A 27,865-nucleotide genomic window follows, 5' to 3' on the forward strand; every position below is an offset into this window, starting at 1 on the left:
TTAATCGATTAAAAAAAATAGTCACATCACTAAACCAGTTCTTGAATTGTGAACAAATTTTGCTTGAGTAGACATGAATTCACATGTAATTCAATGCACGATTTTTTTTTTTTAAATTTAGTGGACTTGTATATCTTACCTTAAAACCTACTATTTCTTATTTCTACTAACTTTGAAAACAAGAGTAGGACCTAAGTTTTTGTAGTTTTATGTTTTCAGATCTCTCAGATTTCTTTCTCTGGGAGATAAAATGCAAAGGAGGTCATTGGCCCTGCTAAACAACACTGCCTGCATAGAGCTTCTATTTTAATCCCTTACTTCAAATAAAATCACTTAGAGCATGTATTAACCTAGTACACTTGACCTGTTTTGCCATACAGCAAAAAGTAGTAGTAGTGAGGAGCTGTAACTGTATGAGTAAAGCCATAATAGAATGTAAGATGGAAGCTAAGTAACTCTATCTCATTCAAATGTATAAAATCTGAAAAGTCTTTTTGCTAGAAGAAAAAAAACCTGTCACGGAATTAAAATTAATCTGCTAAACATTACATCAAATTCTGAATTGTGGATTCATCAGTATAACACCACTGAAGTAATGCTTTTTCATAAGATAACTGGAGAGATTATGATCTAACTAGTGTCTTATTTAGCATCTAATGCAGATTTTCTCAGTCAACAGGAAGAAGTATTGTGTATTCCTGGAAACCAGCTTTCAGTTGCAGCTGTCTGACAGAGCAAAATAATACTGGAATAAACATATATAAACACAGGCAGAATGTTACTATTAGTTGTAAGCAGAAATTTATGAAAAAAAATTACCTATTGTTTGTTCATAGGAAGAGATAATTACTGAAAGCTGTGACTGTGGTATTGGTTTACTTTCCACCATACTGGAGAAATTAAATTTTTCTTGAGAAAGATCACATGGTGTTGGTAGAAATATCAATTCAGCTCCCACGTTAAATTTCAGCTTCTTCTTTGAAGAGATATGACTGCCGATTGCTTTTCCATCATTTTCTAGATCAAAAAAGTGATATATATGATCAGTTTGGAAAAGTATCATACTATTTCTAGCACCACAAATATTTCCACACCACATTAGTCAAGCAAATATACAATTCCCGAGCAGCTTATTTTCATTTGGTTTCTTATCCTATAATTCTGAGTGTCTCCTAATTAAAATTATTGGACATAATTCATTGGTCAGTGTAACCAAATGAAAATATGTGCTCTACTAGTGAAAACAAATTTGGGAAAATCTGCCAGTCAGTCCTCTGCCAGAGGTATGGTTGCAGACAGACAAGTGACACAGTTGCATAAAAATAAAAGTCAGGCTTAGAGCTTGTGCTTATAGAACTTCATATATAGCTTCATATTCTATCTTTTTTTTTAGTTGTCAATAACAATAAAACTTAAATTTAGAAAAATCTGTTCCTTTCACTCTTTATTATTTTAAATGCATATACATTTCATTAAATGAGAAACACTTCAATAAATAACTCACCTTGTGTGTGTGCAAGAAATAATGAAAGTAGTTTTCTGCTGTGTCTTAGCGCTCTGCTGTGATATTTAGACTTCTGCAGAGTTTCTCTAAAACATCTCAGTGTATCATTCACATCAAGAGGCACACAAACTAGGGCTTTTGCCTGACTGTGATCTAAAAAGAATTAATAATATGGAGAACAATTTTGTAATACATATAGAAATACTTTTAGTAAATCACCCTGTAAAACATATTTGAACAATTTTGGAACTTTAAAATTAAAGCATATTAAAATTTTCACTTCTGTTTCCTGTTGGTTTATGAATTACATGAGATTGTTAATCACCAGGAACATCGATTCTATCGATAACAGTGCTGGTTCACACTAACTTCTGGGTACATTGCTGGGTATCCAACAATACTGACAGTAAACTGGACCAAGACCATCAAGCTCACTCACATACTGTAGTTCATCTGACATCTGGATGACAGCTGTTTTTCTCTGCTTTCAGATACAGTCTGAATATATTTTGAAAGATCTTGACGTTACTACCCATCCAAAATATTAAGAACAATAAATTTGAAGACAAAGTTGAGTTTATATTAAAAGAAACATTATAGGAGTAGTGAAGGAACTACAATAAGAAGGAAGGGAAAAAAAACCAAAAATCCAGTATGGAACAAAGAAAAGAGTTTGGCAGAAAAGAGAACACACAATACTGAAATGTGCTCTGACCTGTAGAATCATTTTTCATCTCAGGATAGAAAAAGGATCCAGGAAAAATCTCTTCACTGGCTGAACGGGCAACAGGCAGCTGTAATTTGTGTCCTATATAGTTTCTGCAACTCATCTAAAAAGCAAGTTTTGTTTCATGATAATTGGATAATATTCAGAAAAATCAATGTTTGGTGCTTTTAGTTAAGTATCGAAACAGTCATATGACAAAATAAAAAGGACTAATTAACAAAGACACCAATGATCTGTAACTAGTGTTCTTGTTAGTAAGAGGTGAAACATTCACACCACCTAAAAATTGGATATAAGTGTTTTGAAGTTATTGAACTAAACTCGTATTGTATTTGGTATTTGCCATAATCATGAGAAACTCCTCAATGTTCATCAAAGATTCCACATTTCTTTCTTCAGATGAATGCATGATTGCACAGGACCTGTCACTGCAAATGTGCCTAAAGGGCATGTTGTCTATAAAACACAATGCAATGCTGCATAGGGATATACAAAATACCTCTAAGCAAGTAACAGAAGCAGTCTAATCCTGTCAAAGAAGCAAACCTCCACACTTCTATAAAGGACTAATCTAGAAGAGACTTTTTATTTTGCTAATGTAGTTACATCACTTCAGAAGCAGAAGAACCAATTCAGGACTATTTCTAGACTCTCTGAATGGCCCTGCATTACAAAATGTAGCCATAACCTGCAAATCTCCAACTCGATAATGTCTTTTTTGAACAATACTTATTACTATTAACCAAAACCAGTCTTTATTCTGTAAGCTGTCTTTCAAAACTATGATTACTTTTCCAAAATGCTCAGTTATCAGCAGTATGTGGTGGTTTGCCATGGTGCCCTTTTTTAGACACAGGACTATGCTCTGAATAGCAGGGCCTGAAAGAAGTCAGCAGGAAACAGCTGACAGAAAGATAAGACAGAGCACACCTCAGCTGCCTTTCATGAGCCAGGAGTGACTTCAGAGTCCCTACAAGCCCTGGGCACCAGTGTTCTGTCTCTACAAAAGACAGTGGCTCCTGAACCCCATGTTCATGTTCAGAACAAACATCTTTGGTATTCCAAATGCCACTTTCCCCACCTCTGCTTCAAGTCCTGTCTTTATATTAGTAATAGAAACATATTAAAAATACCCACAGTGTGACTGACTTTAGCAAAACTTCTTAGAAATAAACCTTACATTAACAAAATAAAAAGGAAAATCCTAATTTCTAATAGGTAATTTGATGAAAAATTTCCAAGTGTCACTGTTAAATATATAGAGCCATGGTTTTTAATGAGAGGTACTTGCTGAGCACCCTAGGGGATTTTTTGTGGTGATCAAGTTTTTTATTGGCATTGTCAGTGTTTGGGCTAACTCAGTTTTACTAGCTTTGTTCTTTATGAGCAGTGTTTCAATGCAGAAATACAGCAATCTTTGTATTTAATTTTAATTAATCACAAAGATTGCACAATAGCCACATAAATGTCTTCAGGTTAAAAGAGTGGCATTAAGAACTAACATGAAATTAGATTTAGGCTTATAATATGGAATGTGTACGTATTGCACGGAAAAAATGTTTCTTGGGTCATCTGCTTCTCTTGCAATCATGTAATACAAGCCTTTTCATGCACTGAAATTAATTATGTTCATTAATTTATTATAATTGACTATTTGGGAACATTATGAGAAAACATATTAATCTAACTAGTGAAAGTGCTTCTCCATATTTAGTTCACATTATGAGTCAGTGCCCCCAAAAGAAATCTATGTTTCACCTTATGTGCAGTATCAGACAGGTATTGTAAGAAATGAGATTCATGGCTGTCTGGGCCACTGGTTTGCTCTATCCTTTCCAGCAGCTGCCTCTGAGCATACACCAGCAATGGACTCACTTGTTCTGTGTATCTCTCACTGGAAAAAAAAGTAAATTATAGTAATTAAGCAAAATAATCATATATTGAACTCCACAGTGTTAGTTTTTTAGTTTTTATTGGAGCTGGTGTAACTTACTGTGTAAATATATTAAATTGAACAGTTATGTGTACCAGTGCTTCCCACTTCTTCATTTGATATAACAATTCTATCGTTTTAAGAATCAGATTACATATCCATTTCAAGTCAACCACATTCACATCATCCAGGGGAGGCTGTGGATGAAGATTCAAACCACCATTCTCATCCATAATACCTCCTAAACAACTGGGAATGCAGAAGTCTCCCTCAGGTTCCACAATCTACAGGGAAAAAACATTATTCTACCTGTTATTTTCAAATGTGTTTTTAGGACAAATCAATTACAAAGATTAGAAAAAACTGTAATCAGCTAAAAAACTCGTTACAGAGAATAACTTGTATATATATTGCAGAGTATAATGGAAGAAAGAGAAAACTACTTCTAGTAAAGATGTAATAATAAAGAGTATATTGGTTTAATAAAACCAATTTCTACCTTAAGAGAACTGCTTGCTTGTAGTTCAGTTATCATATCAATCATCATGTCTGATGCCAGATAAAATGGCAACCAGATGGTGTTCCTAAGAAAACCCCAGGTAATGGGAAATGTATCCCTATGGGAATGTGAATGGTTAGCAATCAATTGTAATTCTTGCGTATAGTTCCAAAGTTCTCGACAAGCATTTTGAAGCAATGTCCAGTGACCACCACGGTGAGCAAGAATCTATGTAATTAAAATATAATAAACGAAGTATAATTATACTTTTGAAATGCAGAAATTAAAAGCTTCATTCTTTTATTGCAAAACTTAGGCATAAGTAATCTTTCAGAATTACAGTCTAAGCGTTATAGAACCTTAATTTTTAAATTTTCATAGGAGGACTAATTTATAATTGAATTTAATTGTTGGTTTTGGTGTGAGAATAAGAAATAAAAATTAATTCACACCACCTATACGTGTATTTTTATTTGGGTTTAGAAGAGTAGTTAGTCTGCATTTCCTTTCAATCACTGGTTCTTCTGTTTATAGTGTGACATTCACTAGGACCTGTAAAGGGAAAGGTAAGTCTGCAAGTATTTTCAGAAAATTTAACAAACATGAGAAGGAAAGTTATGAAGATGAAATGAAAAATAGAACAATTACATTAAATTATTTTACATTTTATAGAAATATACATTATGACTGATGATATGTCTGATATTTTGTACATTGTACTCAGACATTTTTCAGATGTGAAATCATTGCTTCTACCCAGTGAAATTTTTTTTGAAGTTTCTGAAGTTTGTTTTTTTTAATGTAGAAAGTAGTAAGTATTGTAATGCAATGTTACAATAAATAAATAAATAAATAAATAACAATTAATAATTTTAATAAGAAATCGTATCTTACTACTGCTCTTCTTAAATGCAAGAAGATTTCTGTAAAATGCTTCAATAAAGTGGTATTTGACAGAAACTGGTTCTGCTCTTCTTTTGTTGTTTGAGTTTGAGGAGTTCGACTCTGTTTAATTCTGCGCTTAGAAGATTTATCTGTATCTGAAAAGTAAAAGTTGACTGGTTAAAAATTAGTTAAAGTTCTCAAAAAAACCATAAAAAATAATTTAAAAAAAATCAATCAGCTAGGATTTTCCTGTGGCAGCTAAATACTTAAATGGTACGAAATGCCAATGTTAAGGTTATCATATTTGTAAGGTTATGATATTTAAAATATAAGATGTTTTTACTTAAGCATTGGGAGAAGCAGGGAGGAAAATAAGTTCAAGCAAAATAGTAACAGGTACCAAATAGTTTTCAGCCTCAAAGCCAAAACACGACCTTCACAGAAGTTAAGTTTTAGGTAAGAAATCACTTGACAAGCTCCCAAGAATCCCTCTGAAACAGAGGTCTCTTAAAAGAAGACATTAGGAAAAAAGGAAGATTTCTGACAAATTCTCAGGTATGTGTATAATTGCTTCATTATTTTACTCATACCAAATATCCCCCAAGGAGGAACACAGAAGTTCATGGTTCTGGAATACAATAATACTTGAACTATAGGTTTCGGGCAGAAGCTAATTTCAAGCTATATAGTATTTGAACTATATGGCAAACTACACACTTTATGTAATTCTTTTTATTCAGAATTGTTGCAAAGGCTAGGAGATAGCAAACAGGACTTTTATCAGGTTTCAGCAACTTTTAGTGACTTGTAAGCATCAAGACAAAACTGTTTAGCTAAAAGTAAGCTGTTGCAAAGAGAATCAGTGAATTCAAGTCCTAGGTTTCGCCACACCTCCTTGAAAAAGGCAAAGAGGACAGTTGATTCTACTTAAGGAAATCCCACATGGAATGACAGGAGAATTTTGATCTGTACAGTTCTGGCACAATATGTCCCTGAAGCACTATTGAAAAGACGAGGCTTGTGATTTCTTTTTGAACTTATGGAGCCTAGGCAGAATACTTTGTGTTGACTTGCATGTTATCACTAACATCTGAGGAAATCAAGGTCCTGCATTTCACAGTTACCCACAAACAGGAACCTTTTGCCTTCTATTGAAATCTCACAGGATATAATTGATAAAAGCTGGAATAATAAAACAGTAGAATGTGAAAGACAGAGAATTGAAGTGAAAGTGGTAGAAAATAAAAAATTGGTCCTGAGGTAGCTTCTTGACACAGAAAATACTGGAGAGTACATAGTAGAGAAGGAAAACTAAATTCTACTTAAAACTTGAAAGATAATAATAAACTTCGGTCTGTAATTTTAAGAATGACTTACAGAATGAACCAGGAAATTACTGACCTGCTAGGAAATGTAAAGGAAACTACAGATAGATTAGAAACCTCAGAAACAGAAACAAATTGTCAATGCATTCAGAATAATCTGGAATATTATCAATGTAATAGCTCTAGGTAGTTATAAACTTTTTACTAAAGTATAGGATAAAGAATAACTACTTGGTAAAATGTAACATATTTATCAAATACAGTAAAAAATGCTCACAATTATTAGATATGTCTCATATACTTGTTATACTAGGTATGCCAAAAAAGTACAGAGGACAACTGAAATCTAGAAATGTCTTCTCTTAACTTGGCGTAACTGTTTTTCCAAAGGTGATGTGGAGAACTAATGATGGAGGTCAAGACAGAATTTAAGAGAGAGGAAAAGTTAAGTTGAACTGGATTTCAGCTGTGCACCCAATAAAAGTTCTTACCAGTTTGGTTTTCGGTCGTTTCCAACTTTTCAAGGAGAGGCGGAGTTGGTTTTCTCATGTTACTCTCTGTGGCTTCTCTCACCATCACAGTGCCAGAATTGTTTAGTGAGAATATCTCTGGATCCAAAATATTGTAACTGTAGAATGGGAGAAAGAGAAGAAAGCACCAAAAAAACCCCAGACACAATAACAAAAAGAATTCAGAATACGCAAATTCAGTTTCTCAGAAGTGATTACTTTCCTACAGCTTCAGGAATCAGAAATAATGAATGACAGCCAAAAGTTATAAGGAACCAAAAAACAACACAGATAACATATTTCAAAGCTGTCATCTGACCAAACAAGTGAGTAACCAAAAATATGCATGATGTCCACATGATAGAAAGCAAAACTTGTTACACAGTAAATCAATTTGTATTTGGAAGTGGAACTGTTCCTATGACAAACTGACTGATGACATTGTCATTCAGATCTGCCTGCATTAACAGCAATAATACAATAATCTATATTAGTAGCAATGACTGATATTGCAGTAAGATATACCTCTCCAAATGCTGTGAACCACAAATTCCAATATTATATTGCTCTTCCAGGTTCTTTTTAAATAAGTGGTAGTGTGCAACTGCTAGATAGATATTCATCTGGGACTTCCAGGGCATCTCTTCAAGACACATGTGACGAAACCTTCTTCGCTTTATGTAATCACCCAGCAGTACCACTAAGGTCTGTTGAGCTGCTTTTTGCAACTTTTCCTTGCCTTTCCTAACCAAAACATAAGAAGTAGCAAAAAATGAAACTGTGTTTTCCTGAAGTTCTAGAAAAGAAAATTATGGTAAAGATACACAAAAGTATACCATTGCATATCCACAGACTTACATTAACTCCGAAGCATGTGACATTTCTAACGAAAAGATTTTTGCTTTACTCAAGAAAAGCAATTATGTTTTCCCTCTCTAAGTGCACTTAATACACATTAAATCCTATTTTATATTTTACCAACTTCCATGATATTTACCTTAGTACTTAAGAAAGTTTAGTTCTGTGTTTGAAGTTATTTGTGCCTGAATCATCCAAACAGTATTATAGCAAATACAGTGTGCTTCACACAGTCTGTTCAGGAGATGGAGGGTCTACTATTACACTATGAATTTGGATAATTCTTTTTATTGCTTTGCTTTGGTAGCTAATCATCCTCACTGTGAAGAAAACAAACTATTTCAGATTTAGATGCCTGGCTTTAATTTCCAGCCATAGTTTTTTATACATTTCTCTGCCAGAGCAAACTATTCTGTATTACCTCGCATGCGTACATTGCTATATGCAAACCAAATGTCATTTTTAATTTTTTTTTAATAAACTAAATTATTTTTTCTGTCTGTTTTCCATCTTTAAAATGTGGGCAGAATAGTATACTGAATAGAATTATGATCATATTATACAGTACTACTATTATGTAAGATACAAAAGAGTGGCTGAAAAAGCAAAAAACCCAGGGTAAGTTTAACATCTCCACTTCTGCTGAAAGCCATGAAAATTATTTTAAGCAAGGTGGAGTTTTTTCTGTCAAGGAGGAAAAAAATGGATGGCTTGGGTGAATATTTAGAAGATTATATGTAAGACTTTTTTAGGTTATTTAAAACATTTTCAGAATAAATTACATGATTGCTTATGTGCAAATATTCACAGTTTTCTACTTGCTAATTGCTGGAAGCATAAGTGACCAAAACACCAGGAAATGAATACCACATATTCTTTTAGGTCAGAAGGTAGTGTTATTATTAACATATACAAGTACCTGCCAAAAAAGAGGTGAGTGAATATAGATTTGTTTTTATCAAGAAAAAGTTTTCTGAGAGCTACAGAACAGATAGTCCAAAAAGACTAGCACAAGGATGAAATCATTCTGAAACCACCTGAACATCAGGAAATAATAAACATTTTTTATTAGATTTGTGTCAGGTAAGCTCCCCAACACAGTTTGAAAAGCATTATAATACGTAGATTAACATAACTTTTCCACCTTGATGAATCAATATGCTAACACAAATGAAATACAATTTTCTGAAACAGAAATGAGAGATTCTGTTTTCTTGAGAGGAAGCCAATTTTATACTAAACTAAAGCAGAAAAGCTAGAGGACAGTGCAGAAATTCATCCCTTTGATATAAAAAAAATTAAATACACAATTGTAAAATAAATTTCAGTCAAAATAATTTTTTTCTGTATATGAACCTGACAACTGTTCATTTACCTTTGTGCTTCTGGAGAACTCATTATATCTGGCTGTTTCTTTAAAAACTCTCTAAGAGTCTGTTCTTTTTTAGCAGTTGATTTCTTCGAAGGTGATGCCTTTGATGCCTTTGGTTTCTTTAAAGAAAGAAGGCATTCTCTTTAAAAAAAATCTTCCACGAAAATCTTAAATGTATTTTAAATACTTATTTATACCTACATTATGAATTATTTGAGGCATACAGCAGTTTGGCTTACACAGGAAGAGAAAAGAACATAAAAAAAAAATCTGGAACTGGTTGTCAAAATAAGACTGCAAAATGAATACTTAAAAATTCCAGAGAGCTTCACAATTTTTCTGGAAAGTACATGTCAAACCCCTGACACTAAGAAGCCAGCCAGGTCCTCAAATATTTACTTTCATATACCAGTATTTTCATCACAAAAATGATGATATTTCTTTTCCTAATCTTATAAATTATTATTATTTATTATTATAAATATTGAAACTTTGCAGTGCAAAAACTAAGACAGAAAAATCCTTTCCCTAATATATCAGCATTACAACATTACTAGGTGGGAAGAAAACTCTTCCTCCAAAACAATACAAATCCATTAAGATTATTCTTACCTTCCAATAAAAACAATAATTTATTTTAAAATAATTCTGAACAAAAAGTCTTCACAGTGAAACTAGAATATCTGCACAAGGAGTTAACCATGAACAACTATTCATGAAAAAGTGTATGCACAATATATTGTACAAAAAGGCCTGAGCTGATCTCCTTTTCTTCGTGTGAGGGTACCCAAGGCATTTCCTATTAATATTATGTTTTTTAAAGGGAGGTGAGGAAAGGATACTTTCCACTGATTTTTTAATGCATTACTCTGACTCATCTCAAATTCTCACAATCGGTCTTTCAGATAAATCTCATGCCAAATTTTCTTCCTGGTTTTAGGAATCCAGAGGTGAGCTGAGGACTAGAGTTTGTATCCCAAATTTTAGCAATTCTGCATGTCTCTCGTTGAGGTTTTTATGAGACAATTTTTAGAAATTTATTTTTGTGCTTATTGCTGCCCAGGAAAAACACACGACTCCTTAAAAATAAAACTCACTTTCTCAGCTCCTGTAGTGCGTTTCCCTTCTTGCAGAGGGAGAGAACTTGCTTCTTGTGTTGAAATTCCATTACTACATAGAATGATGTCATTCCTCCTGACAAAAAAATATTGTTAAAATCATCATCATCATCATTATAATCATCATGTTAAACTCCTTCCATCATGTTAAACTCCTATCTTTGGGAACATAAAGAGCACATGCAATTCCTATTTCATTGGCAGTTTTAAGATCAGTAGACTTTCTTTCCTTCCTTCCCTTCAGAAAATGGGAAGTGCTCACCTTCAAGGTTTATTACAGAAATCTGAATTTGTAAGTAACAACTCTCTCACCTTCCTAACTCCTAGTAAAACAAAACAGTTTCCTTCACTACCCAAATTAGACTACAGAATTCTGCAAAGAATTTCTTCTTGTCCAATTTTTCTGCAGTAAAAGTTGCTCTTTTAACAGCAATTCCTGTTCCCTAAAATATATATCTCCTTTTTGTTGATTATTTTCCATTCAGATTTTAGAAATACCAAGGTGCACTTCTAAAAAAGTTGAAGTTCTTTGGGATCCTTTCAAGTGAGTACCTACAATTTGGTTCCACTTTTCTGTATAGAATTTTTTTTGTGACCCTATAGGTAGGCCCTGATCAGTTTGTTTTTGATTTAAGTCAGCATACTCTTCTAATGGCAAATGCCCATAATATTATGTCTCTATATATAGTCAGGTCACAACACAGTATTTACTGTAGCTATATAATCCTCTGTGTTCACGGAACTTCTGCAGACTAGAAGTCATGGAAATTACTACAGATGGGTCTTCAACCAGGTATAACTTATAGTTGCTGCTGTAACTGTGACTCTGGTGAATGTAAGTAGTAGTTTTTTGCTACTACTGTAATAGAGATCTACCTTTTCAAGTAATCTTGCACATTGTCTGCCCATTCCAGAACGCACTGAAACTTCTCTTCATTCAGAACTTTTTGCAAAAGTTGAACAAAGAACTCAAGAAAACGTGATTGGTTTCTGAATTTAATCACTGCAATAAAGTGACAGATAACACAAGTTTTATATTTACGCTGTAAAAGGATTCTGAATTCAGCTACAAGTACAGCTATGCAAGTCTTAAAGCACATATTTATATCATGTTGCATGCTTATGAAGAAAAGTCATAGTGATACTGAAATCAGAGATACACAATAGCAATTGTTAAGTACTTCCTCTTGTTGGGAATCCAGACTCACAAGCTCAGTCTATTTACACTCTTAGAATGACAAGCTTTCTAGGAACAGAGACTTATGTGAATTCCTCTTCCAGTAAAACAATTAAATGTGGAAATGCGGTACCCCAATTTAAAAAGAACGTTTCATACAAACAGAATTTTTAAAAATTTGGCGCTATTTTATTTTTTTAAAATTAGCTCATTTCTAAGGTTACTAGAAAATAAGTATCATTCAATTTAAAATATTAGTATTTTTAGCCTCAACATCCAAAATTATTTGTTGCATACACTTCTATATGTGACTATATTAAGAACTTCTTATAGGTTATGTTTCACTTCATGTTGTTTATTTGAGAACCAAATGAAGATAACATTTCCAAGAGCTTATTTCAAGCAAAAACAAGACAGCTTTACTGACAACTTTCTAAAGTAAAGAAGCCTTTACAATTAAAATAAACACCAATTATCCTACCTTCTCGATAAGCAAGATCTGATTTCCAACATGAAATTACAGGGTAGAGGAACAAAGGATATTCCTTTCCTGTAAGCTGTGATCCACGAGCTAGATCAATAACCAAATCAAATCCGTTATGATAAGCAGTGATACTGTGCAATAGAAACTCTACCAGAACCGTAACTGAAGACTAGAAAAATTCTTCTTTAGCACAGAGTTTGCTTTTAAATCTCTCACTGTCATGCAGTGAGAAATTCAAATGCTTGCTTTTTTCTTCTAACAGAAGTAGCTATGCAACTTAAATAATGAAGAGCTTACAGATAAGACTGATGAACTTCCAGCTACTAGACTAATAAGGAGAATGTCTGGAGTTCACCAGAGGTCTAACAAAGATCCATGCAAATCATGTGTAGAGGATAATGTGCAGAAAGAACAGGTCAAAAAATGTATTTAAGGCTATACAGCATGAACTGATCACAAGATGCTACTAGTGACCAGTACTTACATACATGCTCCTCATATGGATAGCATATGTAGGGAAAGGATTTTTTTTCTTAATCTAAATATTTGCATAAATATATGTCTACAAAAGTGTTTATATTACATAATATATTTTATATATATATATATGTAAATAATATATACAATATATAGATATAATTAGTATATATAATACATAGGACAATAACTTGGATTCAAGTTTCTGAGAGTTAAATGCAACTGCGTTATCAGCTGATGAGCACCAGAACAATGTTACATGAGCTAGTTGTTATTTTGCCTTGATAAAGAAACATGACCTTCATATTTTGTGCTTAGGCAAGTCCTGTGGTTGAAAAAGATCAATGTAGCAAGTCCCTGAAAAAAGCGAGGTTAAAAGTACTCTCTGGAACAAGTTGTAATAATGGATCAATAGCTACAGCTTCCAGTGATAGCCATTAGTTTAAGTCTGTTGAATGAAAATAATGTCCAATCAAATAGGACAGCCAGCAGGAAAGCAGACTCTTAAAAATTTTCTTCTTAGGACAACTCCCACCATTTGTTAGTACTGTCTCTTATTTGACAAGTTCAAAAATATATTGCTTCAAATAAGCATTTTCACAAAGAATAATACCTTCCAAAAATGTTTAAATGGAAAAAGATTTGAAATTCCAGAATTTAAATTGTACTGTGTATGAAACATTTTGTTTTTCACTTCTTTTGAAAGAGGCAGAGGTAGCTCTTTTCCATTTTTCTTGTAGATTGTGTTGGTTCCACTTTTAATGATTTCCCATGACAAGTTTTTTTCCAAAATATTTTTAGCAGCATGCCCTACACGTGTCCACATTGTCCTAAAACATATTTGTAAGGACAGCTGTAAGCTTTGCATAGCCTCAGCAAAAGGCTTCTTCTCAATTTGTATCCTGAAACTTATTGTCAAATACGCTATTTCAGCAACAGAGCAGACTTCAGAGATCAAGTATTTGCCAACTACTGAAAATGTGTTCTTTTCTAACTGATCAGTCCATTAATTTAACTTTCTATTAAGTAACAATGGAACAACTTTTTTTAAGTAATCAATGTAATTTTCAATTAACTAACAAAATTCTTTCATTCTGTAACTTGTTCTGCAGGAATGCAGGCATCAATGTCAGCAGCAAAAATGAAGGATCACTACACTGATGAATGGAATTTTTGCATTGCTCTGTATGCTTTCTCTTCTGAGACAAACGGACATACAGAGATGATGGACGATAACTAGAACATGAGCCATCAGTGTGGTCTTGCAGTAAAGGCCAGTTGCATACTGGGCTATACTAGAAACAGCACAGCCAGCGAGTCAAGGGAAATGACTATTCCCCTCTATTCAGCACTTGTCATACCACATCCAGATGACTGTGTTTGGTTTTGGACACTGTAGTACAAGAACTGACATACCAGAGGAAGTCCAGTGACGGACAACCAAGATGATAAGGAGCTACAGTGCACAACAAAGCAAGACGAGGCTGAGGGAATTCGATTTATTCAGTCTTAAGAAGGGAAGGCTTAGAGCAGTCTACACCTACCTAATGGGGAAAATATAGAATGTGGAGACAGACTATCCTCACTGGTAGCAAAACAAACAATAGAAACAAGCTGGAAATCAGACAGATCCAAACAGATATAAAGAAAAACCTTTCAACCCATAAGGGTGGTCAACTATAGAAACAGGTTGCCCATGAAGGTTGCAAAATATCTTTCTTCAGAGAGATTCAAAACTTGACAAGTCCGAAAGCAACCTGATCTAATTGTACCTCTTTTGACAAGCGGATTGGAATAAATACCTTCCAGAAATCTCTTCCCAGCTAAATTATTCTCCAATTCTATCTAGGCTCCAAGGACTACAAGATGTCATGCAAATATAATGGAAAAAAAATCAGTAGTGGCTCTGAGTGGCTCTTAAGTTCTAACCAAATTTTCTTTATTATTCCTACTTATTAATTCCTCTAACTTTGGTAGAATTATTAGCGTGAAAATTCTTATGCTTAATCCAGACTCTAAGATATTTCAAAGTTGATATACTCATTCCTGAGTTAAAAGGTAGTTATATGCTAGTATACATGCAATTCCTTCACAAAAAGGACAATTTCTGGGAACTTTCTTCAGGAAGTGTTTTCTCTCGTAAAATTTCCTGCAGTGGTCATTGCTACTAGCACTGGTAGAGTACTAAGACATGCTATAAATGTACAGTGGTCTTTGCCACTGCATTTTCTGATTCAGGAAGATAGAGCAAGCCTAAATAACATGGAACCTGATTTACACAGACTGGGAGAACATACATATTTGCAGAATAACCACAAATGAACATTCCTTTGAAAGCAGAAATGAGTGTTCTGGTGAAAATTATGAAAAATATGATTAAAGGTCATTACACACATCACTACCAGGTATAAATAAGATCACTGCCATTATTTTATTATTTTGGTTGATTTATCATGAAAGAGATAAGAAATAGAAGTATTTCTTAGGTAAATATTTTTTACAAATAAAGCATAGAAAACTCCATAGAAAAAGGTAAGAAGTGTGTCAATACTACACCCACCTGGCTCTGTCAGTCTGAGGAGATCTGATTCAAGAGTGCTTAGATTTTCTGTTGCTTTTGCCATTGCAGCTAAATGGGACGCCCTTGAAGGACTGGCCTGAAATATCCAATACTTTGTTATAAAAGCTTAGCTTTAACTTAACTAAAATCAGCATGTCAATAGTGGAATTTAGGTTAGATCTGAAGTCTTCTGAATCTATATCTGATAATTTCATCAATATTCTCTCATTTTTCTTTTGAAGTGAAATAAAAACGGTGTTCATGATTTTTTTTAGTGCAGCATATTTTGCTAAGCAGTCTGTTCAAATATGTTGTTGTCATAGCACCTTAAAAATCTATTTGGTAGTAGAGCAAATCCACTTACTCCCTCAGAGATTAATCAAGAATAAATCATTGCCAGGTTTTTGGTTTGGCAAAACATGCCATTTTCCAGAAAACATAATCTTTTTTAGTTTACTTACTGCCTACAGAAATAAAATCTTCCTTTGGAAAGAAAGTTCATTTTTTTTTTAATTCGGTAAAAATATACTTTTCAGTCAGCCCTACTTGGATGAAGATATTATATTGTTTGTTCCTATGATCTTAGATACCTTTTTCTTTTTTGGTATGAACCTGGAAGCAGCTAACACAAACTCAGCAATAAACAATAGACAAAGTTTTGACCAGTGTTCTACAGAAACTCTTCCCTGTAAGCCAATTGACTTTTTGTCTCTCTTTAATATATCTCCATTTCATGCCCCCACTGCTTCCTTTCTTCCTCTCTCATTTATTCTATTTTCTTACCTCTTTTTCAAATCTCCTCTTCAGTAAAATCTCTTTTAAGATTGTTTTAAAAAAAACCAGAACAGTATGGAGAATCAATATTTTACTCTGATTCTCAGTTGCAGGAAATCCTCACAACCTGCTGCATCTCTTTGTAACTGAAGTACTACGGTCTTTGAGGTTGGAAGTTCCTCCTCCCTTGAGATATATTTTTCAGTCCTCACAATTCCTAAGATACTCCTATAGACTCAGTTTCAAGCAGCTTCTACACAAAGTGAAATGCTAAATTTCTACACTATTTGGGGTATTTTTGCTCTTCTTTACTTAAACAATTATTTAATTGTTCTTTTTCTGTCTAATATAGCATTCTTGGAAACTATACGTGAAGATCATTTAGTGATGCTTGTATAAGTATCTGCAGAAGCCTCTTGGCTATGAACAGTAATATTGCTAACCCTTTCCAGTTCAACAAGATCCTGTACACACTGCAATTTTATCCTGATCTTAACAAAGATGGCTACAATTAAATAGAAACCTTTCAGCTGTACTTTGGGAACTTTTATTCTGCAAGGAAACTCTTCTTCCATACAATCACTTCTGAAGTGCCCAGAGAGGTTGTAGACTCTCCATCCCTGGAGGTGTTCAAGACCTGGTTGGATGGGGCCCTGAGCAATCTGCTCATGGCAGGGGCATTGGAACTATATGATCCTTAAGGTCCCTTCCAACCCAAACCATTCTATGATTCTAAAACAAAAAAATTAATAAATCTAGTCTTCAAAATAATACAATATAGCATTTGGAGAAAATAAAAAGTAAAAAACAGAGCAACTACTTTTACTTCTTTGCTAGTGTGTGTTTCTTCAGTTTTCATAGCTCCAGACAAGCAGAGTGAGACTGTTGGTGAGGAATTCAACAATTTTTTCCCATAGTTAATGATAATTACTGCAAGTCCATATTCCTTCCATGAACGTAGTACCTATTAAAGAATCATCTGTTATATATATTTTTGTTTACATAACATGTAATTTTTCATTATTGTCTACTTACAATTGTCAAAATGCATGAATATTAGAAATAGAAATTAATTACTTAATACTCAAGTTTCTTTTAATTAAAAAATGAAGACCTGTAAAATAATTGGAATTGCAGATATATTATCTATGTGTTCTACTTCTGTTTAGCCTATCCCTCAGAGAATGGAAGTATCTATTTCTGTGATTGACACTCTCCCTGTTCTCAGGCAGAACTGCTACCAAAAAACATAAAGGGTAACTAAATGATCCTCATTTACCTCTCTGGTATCAAGGGTACATTTTAGAATCCCAACTGTATTAGTGAAAGGAGTGGTGACATTTATTTTTAAGTTACAAAATTTATAAATTAACAGTATAGGGAATGTTTTTAGATGGCTTTATCTTATTGAGATAGAGCTCTAAAGGCCCAAGTGCTTTCTACTATATGCAAGCTAGCTTCAAGTAAGGATGTTTGCCTTTGCAATACTAAATAAGTGTATAGATTACCTTAGCATGAGTACAGTACATGAGCTGACTGTAACTCAAAAGAAAACCATATACCATGATTTAATCAGAAGCATTTGTAATTCACTCATTCTGTTTACTATTCTGTATGCTATTCTGTTGAAACGCTACCTCTAAGGAAAAAAAATCAGCAACATAAGTGACAGTCACTTAGCTGAGGAATCCAACAACAAACAAACACTTTATCAAGGTTTCAAGGTTCCTAACAGGCTTTATTTGCCTTTATAGCATCCACCTGGGTGCCCCTCCCCCAGCCCCCCTGTGGGACCAGGAGCTCCCTCTCAGCTCAAGCCTAAATCTACAGTCCCTGCCAGCTCCTGTGTATGAGGAATGCTGGTCTCCAACTTGGTCCAAGCCATGCCTGGGCCTGGCAATGGATCCACTGGACTGGGCACCCGACCCATGGACCAACTTCTCAGCTTGATCTCAGACTGTTCCTATTCCGATGCATCAGCCTGCTGGGCTACTTTTGATCCTATCTAAACTTACCACACCTTAGCCTGACCTGTGGACTGACTTTCCAGCTTCAGTTCTGACCTGCCTCATCATCACAAACTCACCTGATAATCTGGGCTCCTGGTTGAACCTGACTACTAGGTGCTGCCCTGCCAGCCATAGCATTGCCCTTGGCTCCCAGCCTCACAGCCATGAAATATTTGATTCATACAACTGGGTCTTCTTGCAGAGAATTTTTAGGGTCATTTGATATTGGTCTTGTGAGGTGAGCACAGAGATTTAGCTCCTATAAGACCAGGGTAAAGAATTACCAACACAGGAATCCCTAAACCATTAGCTACAGCTCAGCTTCAGTAGGAGCTCTTAGTTGAGGCATACTCAAAGCTAGAGGAAAGCTGACTTTTTCAGTATCATACATTTATGATGGTGAGTAATTTAACTGTAGCATGTCTCTGTACTTGAGGAAAAAAATCCAGTACCATCTTTCTCCTTATCTCACTAAATAGATTGAGTATCTGAATCATAAATGTCATCTACAGATATATATTATGGTTAAAATTCAAGGTGTTTATATTTCTGCCAGCATGTGAGACAAATAATACAAATTCTCTCATATCAAATTAGCAAATAAACCAGAAATGTTAATCTGATTAAAACTACAAATATGGCTTATTTGCAGTAAGTAGACTTTTAAACTCATATATTACATATAGGCCTTATTGAAAATAGTACTACCTTAAATGTAAAAATACACACGATGACATAAAATATAGATTTGATGTCATGGAGTAATAGCTTCAGTCTATTTTCTGAACAAATTAATACTAAAAAGTCAAAATGTTATTATTATATAAAATGTACTGATACAAACATACTAATAAATATTTGTATACCTTTACTATTTAAGAGTGCTGGTTCTCTAAGATATCATTCTGAAGGCCAGCTTACTAAATCTCGTTTTTTTCTCTAAATGACAAGAGCTGTATCTTGAATTAAGGTCTAAGCACAATAATGCCATACCTTTGCTGTATAAAATGAAGTACAAGCTATCATATGCTGAATACTCTCATAACATCCTTCTTGTCTCCTCTGCAAAATATCACTTGGAATTTCTTGGAGGACAGCCAAGCACTTAATGAGAATCTGTAAATACAAGGGTTAAAACAAAGTTTGGAGTCTGCCACACACTCACAAGCCTGTACCTCTGTACAGTTTATTGTATTTGATGGTGAACTTTAAAAATACTTCGAAATCTAATGGATAGAATCAATGTTAGCTCTAAAAGTGCCAATAATAAAATTTCCATTTAATTTAACGGTGTCAAGATTTCAATCATAACCCTTCGGAATAAATGACATGTTCACATAAAATCACAGATGTTAAATTTACAGATACATGATAGATATTTTTGCTGATTTAACTAACATAAAATCCAAGAATGCTTAATTCAGTGAGATGACATACTACTCCTACTGGAGGACTGCTTAAAAAGATATCGAAATGGTCAGAATTTCAAATGAAATTAAAATATTTCCTGTATGCTGTAAAAATAAAATACTTCTTTGCACCATTTTTGTCTATCAGATATGAAAAGAACATGTGACTCAATTATTTTCACTTAAATTAGGAAATCTGAAACAGGAGCCATTTCCAGTGGCTAGCTGTTCCTTTAGCAGGTCATGACAGCCAATAACTTCTTAAGAAAGAGGCTACCCCTAATTAAGTAGATTATATTTTTATTCTAAACATTCTTCTAAAAACTTCTCAGGGCCCTCAGTCCTCCAGTAGTTCTCCCCTGAGCATCCCCTCTTGAGACATCCCCTCATATCTTCTGCTCAAGGGCCCAAGAGTCCCAGTTAAACTCAAATACAAGCCTTCAGTCCCTGCTTGAGCTGTGGTATTGGTGTGCTGGTCTTCAGTTCTTTCTCCTGAATAGACCTCAGACTTGTGTTGTAGCCTTGTCTCCAGTCTCTGGCTCCAACTCCTGCAGCTCCTGACTTTTTTGCATGGATGGAGCCCAGGCAAGCCCAATAACTTCACCTCCTCTGGACTGTGAGTGGATCCTCTTACCCATGCCCTGCTCTGTCTGCCATGTCCAGATGCTGCTAGTCTGTGCCTTGCCTGCAGTGCAGTTACCTCATCCTTTCTCACAGAGCAAACATGCTCTTACTGCTGCCCCCTAACAAAGCTACCTAGTTACAGGAGGAAAAAATTGCACCTTTCTACTGTATCCTCGCTGAATCTAAAAAACACATCTGCTGCTTCAGAAATGACAGGAAAGGATTCAGGCACTCTGTTTTCAAAGAGAAGGTGCTTGCCTCTGGAAAGGAGCACATGCCTGAAAACTAAAGACTGCATTAACAAAACATTGAATAGATTTCTTTTTTTTTAAGAAGAAACTTATATATGAAGCAAACATTCAAAAAAAAAAAACCAAACAAAAAACCCCATATACAAATTCCTCAAAATTGCCATCTGCAAATAACATTCAAGTAGAAGTTACATCATAGATTCTGCTATAGTTTAAAATACCAGCAAATAACCCCTGAAGAAACAATCAATATTCTGCAGTTCCCTTGTTATACCTGAGACCAGAATGTGTGCAGCCTACACTGAACATATATGCACTGGGGACACATAAAACTATAAAAGACTTTTCTTTCATCAGCTATTGAGAACTCGAAGCCTAGATATTTAGCTCTCCCACTCTACTCTCTATTATAAGTTTAATTTGAATCACTGTAACTGCACGGCTTGAGAGCTGCTTTGTCTTAAAATACTCTCACCTGAACTACTGGCACTGAAGAAATCTTGTGATAAATAAGTGGAGCAAGGAGACCATAACATTGTACAACAGACTGCAGGGTGTAACTTGCATCATTCAACCAGCTGCTAAGTTCAATTGCCACAGTCATTGTTTCACATTCTGCTAATCTAGCAACCTGTAAAAGAAAAACACTTTTTGATTTAAATATGAATTCTGTTGCTTTAAATCATTTGAGAGTGGAAGAAGACAAATGTTACTGCAGTTTCAAAAGCAGCATAAGCAGCAAGATGAAAGTTTAAAAATTAATTTACATTGACACCTGTTAGAAGTGTATTAAAAATGTGATATTATTCATGATTCTAAAGGAAACACTTTCTCTTGATCTAATTGTGCACTCTGAGTTTGCTCATATAATTTACAAAATCTGTTTAACAAACTCAGCCTGTGTGGAGTGGAAATTTCACGTGCTAACCTCTCAGAGCAGGTAAAGGAAGGATAACAATTCCTTCCTATCCCTTCAAGTCATCTGCTGAAGTCTTTGCAAGCATGAGTAGATCCAGTAAAATCACCGAGTAATCAACTGCTTGCATTTTTTAGAAGATAAGTACTTCAGCAAAGAAAAGAATAGAACAGGAATGTAATAATACAGAAGGCAAAGCTTGATTATCCAAATAAAAAAGGGTTTTTTTGGTCATTAATATGCCATTATACCATAAAGAAGCCTGAAATAAGGTAGAAGACAATTAGTATATTAAAACCATGAAATCCTGTTAGAAATTAAATCTTAATTAAAATATATGTATTAAATAACAGAAATGTTTAAAATTAAAAATTCAAGGTACATCTTAGTAGGACTAAAGTAACAATTATTATATTTCTTTCTTAAATTAGAATTTTCCTTGACTTCAGTGGTGGTAGATTATTTCTCAGTAGGAACCAGTGGGCTTTGGATCAGGCAATAACTGATTCAGAAACCATCATTCCAGCAGGATACAAATAACCAACAGTTTCTAAAGTAGTTCAGAAAGAAAGACCATATAACCCACAGTAAGTGGAGTATTCTGAATATAGCATTAGTATATTGCAACATCTATCTTGCAATGATGAAATAAAGCTAATCAAAAAGTAAAATCAAATCCAGTATATTATTTTAAACCACACATACTTGTTCCTTATAAAATATCTCATTGGAAGAGATGGAATCACAGAAGAGTGCTCCTTCCATGACACCAATGTCAGAGACAGCAAATATATTCCTCAGAAAGAGGTACAAGGTAATAGGAGAAGTCTGAGATACAGTTTCAAAACGTAACCTACGAAATACAAGAGCAAAAGAACATAAAAGCATGTTAATTGTGATTCAGATCCTCGCATGCCTGAAACCGCATTATACTAAAATGGAGTCTTGAGTTTTAAAATTATGGACCAAAAGGTTTACTACAGCTTCTTCAGAAAATAAGATTTATACGTTAAACTGAAAAAATAGCTTAACATTTCTAAAAAACTAAATAAAAATAATATGACTCCTTTTCAAATTGCTGTCCACTGTCTACTATTCTAAGACAACTTTTCCTTATTTCTCTCATCTAATCCAGTGAAACCTATTTTCAACTTGCTTTGAAAACTTCGGATTCTACAGCTTATTTATTTTTGCTGTCTCCTTTTACACGTTAATCTTTTGTATTCTGTCAATGATACATGCAGTTGTGAAGCCCATTACTAAGTATCACTAACAGACTCCTTTACACGAGTGATGTCTTGTATTACAAGTCTCAAAAGAACTTCTTTTCTTCTGCCTACTTTTCTGTCCCATTGTTTTTAGTTGGTTTTTTTCTTCCCTGAGGCTAGGGAGGCATTTGTCCTTGTTATATTTTTTTAATATTTTTGTTACAGTAAAAATCCTATGATTTTGAAGCACAAGAAATAAATTCCTTCTTCTCCCCGATTGCATTTCTTGAAAAAGGCTGAAATTCGAGAAGGAAGATCAAATAGACACATTCACATACTTGACATTACCAAGACATCACCAACAGGGCTTCTGGCTGGAAACAAGAGGTTTTCTTTCCTTCCAGCTCCCTCTGCTGTTTCTTTAGTTCGTGTGTACTTTCAGGCTAGTCCAATTTCTTAGCTACTAATCAGTAAAACTGAAACTGTCTGATACTGCATGTTAATTGTAAAGAAAAAAAATAATAGGCTTGGATATAACTGTCAGAAAAGCAGTGAAAATCCCTGAAACTGCTTTGCACATCTATTTAAAATTTTCTGTCTTCATTTGATTTATCTGAAAGTAGACTCATTCAAATGTTATCTCTAGAGCTGTGTGTGTTCAAAGAAAAAATAATTGCTTATGAAAAAAATATTAATGAAAAACAAATGCAAAAAACCAGCACAATAATCAGACTTGCATTCCTGCTTTGTTGCCTAGGCCAGGGATAGATTATAAAAAACTACATAATCTTGAAATAGGATGTCTAGTGATTATCTGCCTGCACCAATGCAGTCTGCAGGCTGTCTGTAAATCCCAAATGCTGCCATGGCATGTAACATCAAGACCCTCAGTCAATTTGTATGCTAGTATCAGACACATGGTGGCACTTGAAGGACAGACAGGATATATACCAGTGGTCTGGCTGAGCCTGGAATAACAAGAATACACTTAGACACACTACTTTCTCCCATAACAGGAATCAAAACACACAAAGTCTGTGCTATCTGGTTGCAACCAAACAGCATTGCCATGAGAAAACCAGGGGTTCTGATGCAAGTATATAGAAACAATACAGAGACAAAACTCGCTACATCTCAGAGTAGCTGATTACTGGTTATTCTGTGTGTAAAGCGGAAATGGAATTATTCTGACAAAGCTTAGAGGAAATCCCTCTAACACCTATTTCTTGAAACAAAGATCTTTATTTCTTTAATTCTTGAAACATTCAAGAACTATTAATACACATGCAATAAAGTTGCTTCTTGTCATTACAATTTCAAGACTAAGCCAGTCTGTCAAACTGAAACAGAGATGCTGTGAAACTTTTCTGTACCTCCTCCACAACTTCACCAGAACTTTTCTAATGAAAGAATTAGTTTTAAAAGAATTGCATACAAGTGAAGATGATTATTTGTGTTCGATTCCATTGGATGTTAATTGATTTTCAAAATAATAAATAGTTGACTTACAACTAAAATTATTTTATTACAATATTTCATGTTTATTACGTAACAAAAATATCTTTTATCTGGGAGTAAATTAAGTTTTGATGTATTTTGATTCTGGATCTATTGAATTTCAGTAAATGCAACCACAAAACAACTAGCTGGGCTTTGCCATCATGAAAAACCTGTAATATTACGGTTGAACATTTGAAATTTATTTATAAAAGAATTAACTTTAAATATCTCTTCTAAAGCCCTTTTATTATATGCAAAGGTTATTGGCAAATTATACAGCTACTCCAAAATAAAATTAGCAAGCATTTACCTATTTTGAGTGGTGTTCTTGACAAAATTTTCACAATTTCTTGACTCTACTGCTCTCTTAATCGAAAAATTAATAACCCAGTGCATATTATACATTTTGCATATGAAAATGCATCACACAAAACTAGCACCCACTTTATATGTTTCCCAATTATCTTAAGAAAGCAGTCATTATAAAGAATTAGGTGTGTAAATCTTAGCAGTTCCATAAATAGCAAAAATCCTCTGCTAATTATAAACCACTATATTTTTATAACACATTTCACGCTTCTTTTTTCAGAATGTTTTTCATTTCATAAGCCTTAGCAAAATTGAACAACCTGGAACTCTTTAAAATAAAATATGCATATCTATAATTAACTATTATTTTAATTTTGTTTTCGCCAGTTACCTTTTTTCAGATATAGTCAAATTACTACTTGCAGAAATAACAGCTGCATTGGCAGGCAGTGGAGAAGAATTTAAAACAAAATAATCCCACACTGGTGAAAATGCTTCTCTGGCTAACCTAAAGTTTCCAGTCTGATAGGCTACCTACAAAACAAACAAACAAAACTTAGCAAGTTGACATGTTCATCAAATAACCGTGCCAGATATGATTATAGTATAATGAAGGTTTTAAAACTCCCCCCCAACATGAAAAAATACAATTTCTCTAAGAATATTCTGGCATATTTGAATAAAACACATGTAGTAATAATCTGATTCTATTAATATTAATTTGGTTCAGATTTAGCATCAGAGAAAGCAAAAGAGCTTCTTGACTGTGGACCAGGGATCTAACTTCACTTTGTGGAATACTTCACAGGTCTCATGTTGCAGTTTTTGAAAGCATATTATTTCATCTAAGTTTATTTTACTTTCGCTAATAGGGCAGAATGCCCTGCTTCTCTGGATAATGGGATGTAAACGAAGCCAAACAAGTAGGCACAAATTCTTACTCTGGAATATTTTAGGAAATCCTCTAATCATTCCCCACAATCTATCTTTAGGGCTAGACAATTTAATTTTTCTCCATGTTAAATTCTGTTTTAAATATCCTTTATTAAGAACACAGAAAATTATGATGAAGGTCTGAAAGAGTCTTTGTGATCTTCCACAAGACATTACAAAACTAATTTCAATATGAAAATGGTTAGCTTTGATACCTGGTAAGTCCAATCACATTTTTCATGCCATACCTTAATGACTAATAAGATGATTACTAGTACGTGGTCTCAATCACAGAAATGAAAAAATAAACTATGAAAAAGAAGAAAGAAGTTAAATGCAGACTGAAAAACAGAGACAGAGGTAAGAAAACTATCTGAGAGAGTCCTTTACCCTTAACACGGAATTTTCAATAATTATGAATTGAGAATTGAGTTACTCAGATACACTATTTGTTATGCTGAAATTGTGATTTTTGCCTGTCACAAGAAGGTCTTGAGTTTTTACCAGAGGCAGTTCAGTTTTAGAGCTACCAGTAACAACAAGTAATTACAACCAAATTAAATTATGTGTTTATTATCAGACTCAAACCCTACCTGAGTTAGATAGGATCGAGCAGTAGTAGCAGAAAGGGGTGGATAAGCAAGGATTGGCTTGGTCATTTCCCCAATTTCACCAATAAGTTTTCCATCAGAAGAATATGCTGCAACTGCAAATACATATTTCTCATTGGCATCTAAGCCCTGTATTTCCAAGAGGCTCTTCCCATCAGCTGGTATCTACCAATAAAAATATTTTCTAGTTACACCTATTGTACATAGCAAAAACAAATCTCACGTTCTAAACTTTTATTGTTAAGAAAATTATTCAATGATCTTTGATCCAAAGTGCAATCTAGATTGTAATGTTTCCATGTAATACTAGGTTCTTGAAAACAATGAGAAAACAGTGAAATGATATGTTAAAAAAAAGTATCAGTTTTCTCTGGAATGCTGTTGCATACACAGAGCACATAACCTAAGAGAATAGTTAAGTATCAGGAGCTGGACTTTTTCTAAGACACTTTTGTCTATTTGAACATTCACACTGTGATTGTGCATACTTGCAGTCATTGAGCTGGAAACATTCTGGCCCTGAGCTGTGCTTCCAGAGAAAGAGCATATTGCTCTCCTCCATACATGCCACCTTCTTGTATCAGATATGGGCAGAGGATATCCCAGGTCCTTTCAGGACCTGCTCTGCAAAGAACAGAACTCTCCATGAAGATTTCCAGATATAAAAATGATCACTCAGGTCTGAGACTACAGAAGAATCTGTTGAAAAGGATATGTTGAAGTTTTTTTGCCCCTTTCTTAAATCACAGTATTTGAATGGATCACAGTCGTCATTCAGGAGGACAATCTAATAGCATGTATAAGTGAATGAAAAACAGAACTCTCTCTTGTCTGTGCAGAAACAGCAGAATGTGATCCAAAGAAAAAAGAACAAAACTACACTAATGAAAAACAAAAACAAAACAAAAAAATCCAAACAACAACAACAAAACAAAAATTTTTTAAAAATTTTCAAAACATTAAGCATCAAATTACAATGAAAAAATAACATAAGACTACCAACACAGTCAACATGATCAATCATGCTCACAGCATGGAAAGGAAAAAGCATGAACCTACAAGTCAATCATGTCTGAACCTGTAGGTTATTGAAGGACTTACATTATCATGTTGTCAGAATTAAGTAAGGCAATATCTGGTTAAGAAGAAATGGCTGCTAGAAGTTATGCAATTAAGAAAAATAATAACTTTTTTATCCATTTATAATTTCTCTTTTTTTGAATTCCTGGAGAGAGTAGTGTCTGAAGCACACTATAAAAATACATGATATACTTTCTTTTACTTTTGCATTTCTTAGATATCACTCAAAAGAACATAGTTATAACAGAAGGGACAGAGACTTGCTTAACTTTAAGTTTTTGAATAATTTATTATTCAAAAAAGATTCTTAGAAGTTTTTTGGTGTAAAGATCAAAAAGTTTGTCAAATGCTTGGTCAGTTACATGATTAAAATATATGTCAGATATATAGATTTAGAAAGTTGATGTTTTTTAGAGGAAGAGAGTATGACCTAAACAAGTTTTACCTCTGTCTTACCTGTTCTCCTGAATTCGGAAGTTTATTGTTATTCAACCTTACTTTCATATTCTTTCCTCCTGCTACAGAGCCAAAAATACTGTACCATGAAACCTTTGAAGAAAATGAGAACAAAATTCGTTGATACACCATACTATTTCCAACTTCTGCATAGTGTAGAATGTATAAATTTTGTGAAAACAGTCTCTGCAAAAAAAACCCACCTTAGTTATAAAAAAGTATAATCTAACTGCACTAGAAACATCAATTAATTTATTTAGCTGGAGAACTAGATAAACCAGTATGGTGGGTTTCTGTGGCTGGGTTTTGGTAGCGGGGGGGCTACAGGGGTGGCTTCTGTTAGAAGCTGCTAGAAGC

At 34.0% G+C, this 27,865-nt stretch overlaps 1 protein-coding gene across 1 annotated transcript in view; it reads right to left on the reverse strand.

The window, feature by feature from the left end:
• CFAP54 (cilia and flagella associated protein 54) overlaps positions 1-27,865 on the reverse strand; it is a 102,596-nt gene that overhangs the window by 45,708 nt on the left and 29,023 nt on the right. The window contains exons 21-41 of the mRNA XM_029963620.1: positions 27,509-27,601; positions 25,955-26,137; positions 24,820-24,962; positions 22,117-22,264; positions 20,971-21,126; positions 19,205-19,327; positions 17,023-17,166; positions 15,429-15,525; positions 12,389-12,478; positions 11,607-11,733; positions 10,710-10,806; positions 9,616-9,731; positions 7,908-8,126; positions 7,365-7,501; positions 5,558-5,703; positions 4,664-4,891; positions 4,225-4,448; positions 3,990-4,125; positions 2,220-2,334; positions 1,505-1,657; positions 820-1,017 (exon numbers count right to left, since the gene is read on the reverse strand). Of these exons, the coding sequence (XP_029819480.1) occupies positions 820-1,017; positions 1,505-1,657; positions 2,220-2,334; positions 3,990-4,125; positions 4,225-4,448; positions 4,664-4,891; positions 5,558-5,703; positions 7,365-7,501; positions 7,908-8,126; positions 9,616-9,731; positions 10,710-10,806; positions 11,607-11,733; positions 12,389-12,478; positions 15,429-15,525; positions 17,023-17,166; positions 19,205-19,327; positions 20,971-21,126; positions 22,117-22,264; positions 24,820-24,962; positions 25,955-26,137; positions 27,509-27,601 (3,073 nt within the window). The remainder of the gene's footprint in view (positions 1-819; positions 1,018-1,504; positions 1,658-2,219; positions 2,335-3,989; positions 4,126-4,224; positions 4,449-4,663; positions 4,892-5,557; positions 5,704-7,364; positions 7,502-7,907; positions 8,127-9,615; positions 9,732-10,709; positions 10,807-11,606; positions 11,734-12,388; positions 12,479-15,428; positions 15,526-17,022; positions 17,167-19,204; positions 19,328-20,970; positions 21,127-22,116; positions 22,265-24,819; positions 24,963-25,954; positions 26,138-27,508; positions 27,602-27,865) is intronic.

This window comes from Manacus vitellinus, unplaced genomic scaffold, assembly GCF_001715985.3.
Source record: "Manacus vitellinus isolate BGI_N305 unplaced genomic scaffold, ASM171598v3 scaffold_5_pilon, whole genome shotgun sequence".
NCBI lineage: Eukaryota > Metazoa > Chordata > Aves > Passeriformes > Pipridae > Manacus > Manacus vitellinus.